Below are 12590 nucleotides of genomic sequence, written 5' to 3'. Positions count from 1 at the left end.
ATAACGCTTATCACCATTTCCTCTCTCTGTTGTTTCCTTTGTCCCTTTCCCTGCACCAGGATAGAAACAATATATGTAGTTATACTTTAGAGCACCCTGCTTCTGTAATTCTTGACTAGAGTATTGATTAGCAATGCGTATGCAGCCCTATTAGCTCTGTTGCAAGTAACTCAGATTATATCAGAAATTGTTTCTTAAAAAGGTCAGGATCTCTTTTAGAACAAACTATTTGTAAACATTTAAACAGGAAACAAGTCAAGGACTTTAAACAAAGGCATGAAGAGTTTACCATTGTCACTATCTCTCTTAGAAGAAAGAGCACAACCCTTACATTAACCTCCTTTTAATGGGAGAACAGATAAATTGATGTCTAAATCACCAGCCACTGAAGGGAATATACAGACTTACAAAGTATCATATTTATATAATTTTAAATCTTTAAATTAATTATTATTGCATGAATAGCTATGTATAAACATCAGGATTACAAATACTCACCATGGTCCATACACATATTTGGTTGGGATATTATATTTCTATATCTCTACTTTTCTTAACATACTTAAATTTCATTTCTAAAATATGTCTATTGCATTACTAGAAGTGGTTATATATTCAGGTTTTAAATCAACTAGTTTACTTGGTTGGATTGACTATAAATTTGTTGACATATATTGATGATTCCTCATTTTCTTGCCCAGGGATTATTTCTTCTACTCATTTATTTTCAATCTCTCTACTTACTTATTTGACAGTATCCCACAAATCGAGCACTCCAAGCTCATAAAGAATGGTATAAACTAATTAGCAAATTTTATAATGGAAACTATTCCCCTCCCACGTGATCACCCTGTCTGAATAATGAACTTTGTGAAAATATTCAGCTTTTACAACACTAAGGCAAGAAGCTCTTATTTGAACATGTAAACAAGCTCTTATTTCTTGGTCTTTAGTTCATAATTGTGAATATGGTACAAAACCATAAACAAACAGTATGGGACGAGAGACAGAGTTAAAAATAAAGAGCCTAAAAAAAGAATTTTGAGTTAAGAAAATGTTTGATCATCTTTTGCAACTGACAGAAAGAAAAATCACCCTAATAAAAAATGCTGTGACTGAAATCTCAGTATATCACTGAAACGCAGGGAAGTTACAGAACATTACCCTGAATGCAGGTGTGCAGAAGCACTGAAGGGTTACTAACAAACACTAAATAGAAAAGTTGAAAGTTTGTTATGGGAGAAAGATCTAAAAATAGGAGTGAAAATCAGTGCTGGTTCATTACACCAGCAGTGGGGCCAGCAAACCCCACTGCTAAAGTCGCCTTTCAACGGTAGGTGCACAGTCTGACCACTCTAGCTTGTAGCCCCCCTGGCCATGGCACACAATGAGCCCAGTCTTCCTTATAGATTCATAATAACCACAGCCATCTCAAGATGCTTCTAAATACCATGGTTGCCCTGCTTCTGTTTTGGTCACGTATCCCGATATAGGATATTTCACTCAATGCTATCCAGTTCAGTTTTGGTGTTTGCTTACTGAAGGTGCAATTTACTACCAAAAACACCATGACAGGAAATTGCAAAGTAGCTTGGAAGAATGAGAGAAACCAAAATTCTGTATATGCTTAGTCCTTCCTTGGAAGTGGCTCATTCAGTTTAATGGCAATGATCAAAGTAGAAATATTATAGTGCAAACAAAAGATCACCTAAAGAGACGCAGATATAGAACAAACAAATGATTTAAATGCCATCTCCAGTCTCTCCAGCATACTTATTGTAAGTCCTTTATTAATTTGGGTATGTAATTTGAAATCTTACCCATCACACCCATATATGTAAATATCCCTACACAGGAAAGCACTTAATATATTTAACAATTTATTTCAAACTGAAATGTTTTGCAGATGACACCTAGATCTTTAACTGTATATTTTACAGATCTGCTTAAACTTAAATAATACGTTTGTCTATTTTTCTAACATTGAAGGTACATTTTTTTCTCCGGATGAATATACTCATCATTCATAACTGTCAGTAAAAATGATAAGGAATACACTACAATAAAAAAACTATACCCCTATGTGTAAATAATAGGAAACAATAAATTTCATGAAAATAGTAATTCATTTTCAATCTTTTATTATTGCTGACCAGTTGCTGTGGTGTTGAAGAGTACCTTTAAATCAACATCAAGAAAGTTATATTTTTCATTGTTTGGGCAAAAATTTCAAAGTATATCAGATCCCAGATTACAGAAGGGACTCACATAGGCAAAACTTTATGTTATAAAATTAACATGTAAAGAATCAAAAGACTGCTTAAAGATGACATTACATATATGGAAGCAAAAGTATTTGGACTAACAAAGTTCAGAAAAATATTTCCATTTCTTATAGAAACACAAGAAAACAAATACACCTTGTTAATAACAAAGGAAAACACAAGATTTTTTCTTTATCATAAGTTTAAATTTCACATAACATTGTTAACAGAGGCCAAATATGCATTAAGATATACTTACAGAATTCGGTATGTAGCGTGTTAGTATCTACATAAGTGATTCTGAAATAACATTTGCTCTTTCAATAGCTTTATTTTGGCAATAAGAAAATGTATGGGTGCTAGTAAAATTCATGTTCACAGTAGATGAAAAAAGCCTGAAAGAATACATTTGTTGAAATTTGCATTTGGTTTTGGAAAACGTCTGTTTAACAATTCAATGCAGCCATATTTTAAATTTTAAGCTCCCACATTGAGAAAGTATCAAGATATTGCAGCGATTTACTTTTAGGGACATTATGCTGGGCTTTGAAGTTCAAAAATAGGACATTTCTTCCTGATTTATTTTATGATCAATGTACAGTCTCTACACAAGAAAAATTAAAGCTGTCTGACAACTCATAGACACATTATTGGCTGTTAAAGATGTAGGAAATTACATAAAAGCATGAAAAGCACTGGGTAATTTTGCAGTTTCATCTCTAAACACAATTGTAAAGATGTCTGTCTTTCAATTCTTTCTCTTTTTTTCTTCTGAAGCATGGCCTTTTAGTGCCTGCCCTTTAAAATATTTTTGCCTACTGTAGCTTTGCTTCTTAAAGTACTGGTTGATCTTACTGGGCTAAGAAGGTATTTACAGGGGTGCTTGCTTTGTCTGTATTCACAGAGAATGCTAACAAATTAGAAGAAAGTGCCAGAGAACACCACATACCTTGCCCAGAACATTACAATGGCTTCTGCATGCACGGGAAGTGCGAACATTCTATCAATATGCAGGAGCCATCTTGCAGGTAATGCTTTTACTCTTTACCTCTTAAAATGTATAAACTAAAAATGTGGAAACCAAATTCTGGATGTTTACAGAGAATTGGATGGCATTCGGCCTGAATGGGTGATCAACAGCTAAACTTTTCTCCGACTCTCCTACATACACATGCACACACGCACCCACTAAGACACCACAAAATGTGTGTGCTTACACACCCAAGTACTCTGTAACACATCATTATATATACTCTTCTAGTAGAATTTTAAATTATGCTTTGGGCATTACAGGCTCCTTAAAGACTCAGCCTCCTCTGTTTTATTCACGACTCTTCTCCACAGACATTGAACCACACTTGTAGGTGCTTAATAAATATTTCTCACCAAATGAGTGGATGAGGCCTTATTGTACATAACATGACATAGTTGCTTTGGAGAGGTCGTATTTTCCAAAGTCTTTTATGTCTTATAATAAATATCATCAATCTTTGTTTTGTTAGGCATACGTTCTTTTCTGTCGATCTGCTATCCACAAACCTTGTATAGTAAGATTATTAGCTATACTTCAACAGATTCAAACTCAGTTGAGACACAAAAAAAATTGCTTATCTGGATTTAGTTAATAAATATGCATATCTGTTGAATATTCATGAATAGAACATAATTATTTCAGAGATGGTAAAACCAAAGTGAAGAACAAATGTATTTTTATTAAGAGAATATACAAGTGACATATGATGAAATCGGTTGTGTATTGCTACACAGTGAAAGGAGTTCCACTCTCTCTTTCTTCTCATCTCTCTCTTCCCCTCTCTCTCCTCCTCCTTCATCCCTCTCTCCTCGAGAACTAGAACTGTCTTCCTTTCATGTTTTCCTTCAGTGAATACACTAGCACCTGCCTTCCAGTGAAGCCAAGCACAGTGAACATAACTGAGGGGTTGCTCCTGCTGACTCGTCATCCTCAGCAGAGTTGTCATTATGAAACCCTTCTGATGCAGACAGGAAAGATCCCAGGATGTAGCTAGAAGAAACTCAAAGTGAAGTACTAAAATAGTTGCACAAAGTCAATGACAAGTCAATATCTATTCTTATTGTTTTTATGTGAACTGTTTTCTCATGGCATTTTCAGATGTCATTTTAACATAGAGATTGTCTACCTGAGCTTTCTGATGAGGGTTAAGTGAGAGGCAGCATTCATTCTCAGATGAATAGCACACAGGCTTGCTTTGCAGAACTACATCACCTACATCATAATTATATTTTTTTCTAGTGAAATTTAACTCTCTAACATAAGCGGTCAACTTTATGACTAGTAAATTAAAGAAATTAACTCTTGTACCTCTGGCCCTAACATTTTCAACATGTACTCTAACAGTAGCATAGAAAACGCTTTATCCAAAACTAAATAAATAAATAGCCTTATTTTTTTATACCCATGTTATCATAAAGAAACCGTTTTTCAAGTAATCATACTGACTTTGGTTGATGAAAGAACAAATTAAGTAAAATGTAAAACTCACCTGAACAAAATATAGAATGAACAACAAGTAGTTGAGAATTCCTATCTACAAAGTAGCATTTTTTTTTAAAAAAAGGGAAACAAAAAGCCCTGTTTTTACAATGAAGACATGCTTATAGGCCAACTATAAAAATGAATCCAGCAGCTTCTGGTAACTGGACACTATAATTTCTTCCAGGTGTGATGCTGGTTATACTGGACAACACTGTGAAAAAAAGGACTACAGTGTACTATATGTTGTTCCCGGCCCTGTACGATTTCAGTACGTCTTAATCGCAGCTGTGATTGGAACAATTCAGATTGCTGTCATCTGTGTAGTGGTCCTGTGCATCACAAGGTCAGTAACTGTACTCGATGGCCACCCAAGTAAAGGGATATGTTGTTCCTCCTCATCTTAATCAGATCACTCTAATTACAAATCCCTTCATGGACTCTGCAACCATGAGTTCTCTGGAGTCCTATTTCTTCATCATAATAGCATTTGAATAGCCAAATGGAAAGGTGATTGATTTTCATGCTAAGGAGTACAAATTATTTTCCTTATTTTTGCATTATGATGAGGATTATTTATTTTCTAAGCAAAGGTCTTTCCCTCCCTTTAATGTGTAATGCCAATCTTTGTTTAAATATGCTCCTCTCTTTTAACTATAAAATGTCAGTCTTTATTCAAACTATTAACATACTTTTTATATTACCAGTGTTTCCTTACTTACCTAGATCAGTATGCCAAATGAGATCAGAATAGATTTTATACAAGACCTAGAAGAGCATTACATTATGGCTGTCATTATTGGCACTTATATTTCCAAGTATAATTCTCAGATATAATCGTTTTTAATATATTTGATAAAAAACAAATACATTTTATCACAAAATTTAAAAAAATAGGAGAAAAGTTATGTTATAGTACATGAAAATCTTTGCTATATGGGAACATGCAGCAAATATCAAAATAAACTTTTATATCAACCCCCCAGAACAATCAAATGGGAATTGTTTCTCAGGGAGCTAGGTTGAGAGAGAGATACAGAAATCTCATCCAGTTTCAACAGGAAAGAAAACCATAATTATTTAGTGATGTCTGACACTGCACTTAGGGTAAAGGAGTGGGGCCAGGAACTGACATTAGTGTGGAAATTTGTGGTGACCAAGAATTAGATTCTGAATTAAATGCATTATTTTTGTCCTATCTAACCAGAAACATTATTGAAAATACTTCTTTCTGCTCTAATTTCACTCTCCTTGAGAAAAAATTTCTAAGGAAGTTTTCAAAGTTTTTGCCAAATTCACAAGGCATTTAGAATTTTATTTTTCTGTTCAGTTCTACAGTAAATCAGAATGTTTCCCAAAAAAATTAGATTCTGAATTAAATGCATTATTTTTGTCCTATCTAACCAGAAACATTATTGAAAATACTTCTTTCTGCTCTAATTTCACTCTCCTTGAGAAAAAATTTCTAAGGAAGTTTTCAAAGTTTTTGCCAAATTCACAAGGCATTTAGAATTTTATTTCTCTGTTCAGCTCTACAGTAAATCAGAATGTTTCCCAAAAAAATTATTTTCAAAGAAGGAAAAAAAAAAAGAAAGTAAGAAAAAAGTAAAAGAAAATATCATATCTTCAGAAAAGAAAGGCCATAATACATTTCAGTCTCAGTATTGTACCATCTTCTTTGAGAACAAGTGTGGCATTTGCTCTTGAAAAAGACAAAATATGGTTCACAAATCCTTGCCTGGCCTAAAGGCTTAAGGGAAGATCATTGACTTGGAGCTTTGCGGTGCTCTAAGCCAAGTTGAGTTCATCAACCCGACTCGCACGTTTAGATGCCAAGTGAGTCAATGGATTACATTAAAATAGATTCTGGGGAACATAAAGATGACTCAAGTAACCAAAATCACTGAGTGTAAAAGAAAAGATAGAAAAGAATTTAAAACACAGGAAACTGCATCATATTACTCTGAAGGTCTTTAGCCTTCTAATATCTAAGCAATATCAGCACATGAATAATAAAATTCATATTTAGTAGATCTAATTTCATAACAGTTAGATTTGCTACTTCATGTACTGACAAAAATGCAAAACTTTAAATACTTTAGCAGATGTTTTCAAGTCTGTAATTAATCATAGTTCTATTCCCATACGTAAATAAAACAACTAGAATACATAGAATCCTTAACCTCACCCGAAATTGTTTGTGTATATATTATGTGTCTGTATATATCATGTATGCGTATACATACACATATGCACACACATATACATTTAATAACATTATAAAGAAGGAACAATTATCCCATTTTTAAGATGGGGACTCTGAGGTATAAATTAACAAATTGCTGAGTGTACACAGCTGAGCAATAAGAGCTGCAATGGAAGGCTGCCTAATGTCAGAGACTGTTTACTTAACCACTGCTCAAACTGCTCCTTGGCTGGTCATGATGTTGTATATTGTGATGCATAAGGCAGCCTATACTGAGCTCCAAATTAGAACAAGCCATTTTTTCAAAGCATATGGTCATTATCGTCCACGTTAAAACAGAACTTATCTTCTATTTACTTTTGAGAAAGAGAACTAGCACATGAGCTAATTAACATTATTGTAATGCATTTATAAATCTGTCCTAGGACATCCGAGCCTTCTAAAATCTTTCTAGGTGTCCTATTAGTTAATAAACCACACTGCTGCCAGTGTGGATTAATTTCACTTACTTGAAAACATTATGCCCCAAAACTAGACTTTCCCACTAAGCCATAAGCCTGCCCTTCCTGGCGACCTGGCCACACGTGTCTGGCAAGACCTATTTCAGAATATTCAGTTACTAAAAGATTTACAAAATTAAACCAAGCAGAAGTCCTCTCATACTCTTCAGTTTTAATCTCTTCATCACCTCTCCCTTCTTTCTTTTCTCCTTACCCCACTTTTTTTTTCTAATGTCTAATATATATATTCTATTTTTCTAATATATATATGTAATATATATTTTATTCATATATTCTCTAATACCCCACAACTTATAAGATTTTTATGAACTTTATGTTGTTGTTCTTATTCGCATCGTGCAAACATTCTTTTATTAGAAAGGTAAAGATACCAGATCAGAGCTTTTCAGATAATTTGACTAATAGCTAATTTGTCTATTAGCTATTTGACTATTAGCTATTTAAATTGGTACCAATTTATGTGTTTAGCTTATACTATTAATGTACAAAAATGATATTTGGCTGAACCAAAATAATACCTATTTTCATTACATATCAGATATTAACATCTGGCTCATTCTCTGGTTTGATGGAATTTAAACTTGTAGCATTGAAATGTCAATATATCATTCATCCTTAAGACATTTAAAATATAAAATAGTTAAAGACCTTTAAAGTGAGATTAGATGGACTCATGACTTGCTTGATTGCATTATGCTTAGTCATTCTTTGTACTTTAATGAGTAAGCAATTGAGGACTAGGTAAATGTAGTGCTCTTCAAGCTGCCACCTCTGTTCTTCAGTTTTCCTCAACAGACGTTTAAGGATGACTGCAACACGGCTAGTACTAATAATAAATTCTTTCTTCTGAAATATTTTACTAACTTGCTTAATCTACGGCTTTTCTCTGTGATTGTAGGACCAAACTTTAGGTAACAGCAGTAGACTAAGATCTGTAAACTTTCCAACCTTCTAGGAAATGCCCCAGAAGCAACAGAATTCACAGACAGAAGCAAAATACAGGGCACTACAGTTCAGACAACACAACAAGAGCGTCCACGAGGTTAATCTAAAGGGAGCATGTTGCACAGTGGCCGGACTACCGAAAGCTTGGACTACACATACAGTATTATAGACAAAAGAATAAGAAAAGAGATCTACACATGTTGCCTTGCATTTGTGGTAATCTACACCAATGAAAACATGTACTACAGCTATATTTGATTATGTATGGATATATTTGAAATAGTATACATTGTCTTGATGTTTTTTCTGTAATGTAAATAAACTATTTATATCACACAATATAGTTTTTTCTTTCCCATGTATTTGTTATATATAATAAATACTCAGTGATGAGAAAGAATTGGCATTCTTAAATTTGCGATATCTCATAACTGTAAATATAATCAAGCTAGTACAATCTGTACAGGTACCAATATTTCATCTTTCTCCACATCTTGAGACAGAGCATTAGTTTATATAGGACTCAGTGTCTAGGTTTTGAGTGATGCCAAGATCAAGGGAAATGATGGTTATTGAAAAAGAGAAAAAATAATTTATATCGAGTGAGAATAAAATATTTCAGACCTTCAAATCATCTCTATTTCATCAACTTTCTTCCCTGGTCCTCCATTTTCATCCCCAGAGCAGAAAAATCTCTGGCATATAAATTAAATCAAAGAAGAAGGGAATGGAATGTGTTTTATAACTCATCCAGTAGAGGAAAAGAAGATATTGGTTTTTATTTGGAAGCATCTTAGAATCTCCCAGTTAAGCACACGTATCCGAAGCGTCCTGAACAAGTTACATATTAGGAATACACAGACCACAAAATCTATTCCATTTAGGTGAATGGAATCAACAACTGAGGGGAAAATGTAATAATATTATTAAATGTGAAATCCAAAAATCATGAATTCTCAGAAGCACCTTGCTATATTTATAGTATATAGTTCTTTTAAGAGAAGTTAAAATCACAACCAAATACTCATGAATAGCTTTATGACTAATACAGCACCATTGTTTGAAATGGAACTAAGATAAAGATAATATTTTATAAAACAGAAACATATTTTAAGCATATTTATATAATAAGGTAAGAAAGATAATGAATCCCATAGCATCAGAAAGAGCTTAGTGAGAAGTTGATGAATTTTTGAGCATACAAATAGGTAGGACCACTTCATTTGGAAAAAATTTAACTGTGAAAATTCTCAAAGAATAAAATGAAAATAACAAATCAAATAATTGCCTTTTATCATTTAGTTTTTCATAGCTTTCCGTGGCTAATATAATAAATCCAAATACAGCTCTCTTTGTCTCCTTCAAATAACCTCTACATGGCTAAAAGGAATGACACTCGTGTCAAATCAACACATTCTGAATATATAATATTCAGTGAAAAGTAAGGTTTTTAAAGTGATATTTAAGATATTTGCTAAAACAAAAAGTGACTAAATAGGATTTAGCATTCTATGAAAAACTTGGTTTTCTAGCTTAGTCATCACATAAAAAAGTGTGAATCTATTGTCATAACCATCACTCAGGTGTTTCCATAAATCAGCCCTATGCCTCTCGTATAAAACAAATTCCATTTAAACTTCTGCCTGGAATTTTAGTTTGGTTAACAGGTGCAGAAATGTAACTAGCCCTGATCTCCTTTGTAAGATAAAAGTTATGGCAAGTAAACCCTTCCTTCTAAACGAAGCCCAAAAATGCAACATCACAGAGCTTAGTAAAGCTTAAAAAGGAACAGCAATTTTACTGACTTTTACTTGTAAGTATGAAATCACTTGCTTTGTTAAATATTGATACATTATTTTGCATGAATTTTTATTGAAGAATTACAAACCCAAGTGTTGAAAAAGTCCTTGGAGTTAATAATGCAACACATGCTTACCCACTTCATGAAAGAATCCATTTTAAAAGATGCAATAACAAATCTTAAGTGAGCATATTCTGTGTGCTAGGCACTATTCATGGTCCTAGAGAAATACAAATAAAACATAATTTCTACTATAAAGAAACTCACAATTAAGTCCTGACAGATAATCATCCAGCCTCTATTTGCATGTGTCTTATAATTTGGAATGTCGTTCTTGAACAATACTAATTTTGATACCTTTTTTTCTCATATTGAGATGAAATTTACTTCTCTATGTTTTTTACCCATGGCAACAATTTTTCCTCTCTGGAGCAAAGGAATAATGAGTTATGTATTTTAAAATATTAGGATGGATATCATATTTTTCCACTCACCCATGGCCCTTTTGCAAGTGTTTCTTCTCCAGATGAAACATAATGTCCTTATCTGATCTTTATTTGATATAGTTTCCATATCCCCCTAGTATCTGTATCATCCTTCTTCAGAAAAACTCTACTTAGTCAATATATTTAAGTGTAGATCTCAGAATTGCACAGTCTACCACACTTGTGGTCTGACCAGCACAGAATATAGTTGAACTTTGAGAAAGTAAATTAGACTGAGAACCATGATCTCTAAATTCAAGTCCTACTTGACTATAGATTCACTGTGGAATCATGACCAAGTCCTTTCACATCTCAAGTCTCAATTTCCTCATCACTTTTATCTCTGTAATTCCAAGATTTTAGATATTTAAAAACCAAGCACTATACTCCTATTATTGCTACCTAAGACCTCATTCACTATTTTTGTTACTTGTTCTCACCTTAAATTCAAAACTCTTTCTAAATAAACTACTGTTAAGCCATGTCATTCACTCATTCATTTATTTATTCAACCATTGATTTATTATATATTATATATGTATCGAGGGCAACCAATTACCAACACCAAACTAAGCTATGAGAAGACAGAGAGAAACAAGGCAGAGTCCGGGCCTGAAAGGAACTTGCTATCAGACCATCCTGGTTCCTTGCATCAAAGATCTCACAGACTGAGAGGTAAATAAACGATTATAAAATATACAGTAAAGGCTATGATAATGGTCAGTTCGGAGTGCTTGGGGACCCTATAGGGGAAATCTCCAGGCTGGGTAGATGTGTCTCTTCACAGTGAGATATACCAATTGACTTCATCATTCTCCATCCAAACTCTGACTTCTTGCTTCTGAGATTTTATTCACTCTTCATGTTTTCTTCACACCCTTCTTTCCACAATACCTAGAGCAGATAGCAGCTTAACAGTGAAACCTCCGTGACTCCCTTGGCAGTCTTCCTAATTCTGTTAGGGTACTTCTCATGTTATTTCTTAATTGTTCATGCAAATCTGTCTTTTCCTTGGCCTGGGAGCAAAGAGAAGGCAGGAAATTACTGCCTGCCAGTTGTTTCCATTTATTTCAACAAACATTTTTTGGGGTACCTACACCATATCAGACACTATTCTAGGTGCTATTATGTTAAAATGAAGCAGATAACAAGTCTCTGCTCTCAGGTTTACATTCTAGCAGAGGAGGTAGAGGTGAAGATTAATCAAACAATAAACAATAACAAGAACAGCGAAACTAGAAAGTTCTAAGTTCTATTCAAAGAATTAAAAATAGAATGAAGTGATTCAAGGTGACTGGGAGGTTACTGGAGATTAAGTCTCTCCAAGGAGAGTGTAGCATTTAAAACTTGGCCTCTGAAGCATAATAGAAATGGGTCCAGTCTAAGCTCCACTTTACTATTTAACCTTGGGCAAGTTGTCTCATTTCTTTATGTCTCGTATTTAAAATGGAGAGAAAAATATCTTCCCACATGGACGATGGCTATTATGAGGAATAAAGAAGACAATCCATGTTGTGCTTAGAGCAATGGCATGCACAGAACAAACTTTTAATATATGGAAATTATTTTTAGGGATATAATATATATTTATTATAAAAGTAAATAAGAATAAGGCATATTTCATCAGTTAAATAAAGCATAGTGGGAATCATATGGTCAGAGTTAGAAGGACTCATCAATCATGCTTATTCAAAGGAGTGCCTCTCATACCTTTAGAGACGAGAGAGCTGGTTCTGGAAAAACATGGCAATATAGAGTTAAGAAATAATACAGCTCTTCTAATTTTTTTTTTCAAATAGGTGCATTGGTATCATATCTGAACAAGAGGAAGGATCATTCTTTCATTTTAAAAGAGA

At 33.6% G+C, this 12590-nt stretch overlaps 1 protein-coding gene across 1 annotated transcript in view; it reads left to right on the top strand.

The window, feature by feature from the left end:
• TMEFF2 (transmembrane protein with EGF like and two follistatin like domains 2) overlaps positions 1-8787 on the top strand; it is a 214515-nt gene extending 205728 nt beyond the window's left edge. Inside the window, exons 9-11 of the mRNA XM_015596458.2 lie at positions 3169-3292; positions 4964-5122; positions 8459-8787. Coding sequence (XP_015451944.1) covers positions 3169-3292; positions 4964-5122; positions 8459-8555 — 380 coding nt within the window. The 3' untranslated portion in view covers positions 8556-8787. The remainder of the gene's footprint in view (positions 1-3168; positions 3293-4963; positions 5123-8458) is intronic.
• The last annotated feature ends 3803 nt before the right edge of the window (positions 8788-12590 follow it).

Source organism: Pteropus alecto, unplaced genomic scaffold (genome assembly GCF_000325575.1).
Source record: "Pteropus alecto unplaced genomic scaffold, ASM32557v1 scaffold3, whole genome shotgun sequence".
NCBI classification, from domain to species: Eukaryota; Metazoa; Chordata; class Mammalia; order Chiroptera; family Pteropodidae; genus Pteropus; species Pteropus alecto.
Note: the sequence above shows the minus strand (reverse complement) of the source record. Positions and strands in the feature narration are given on the sequence as shown.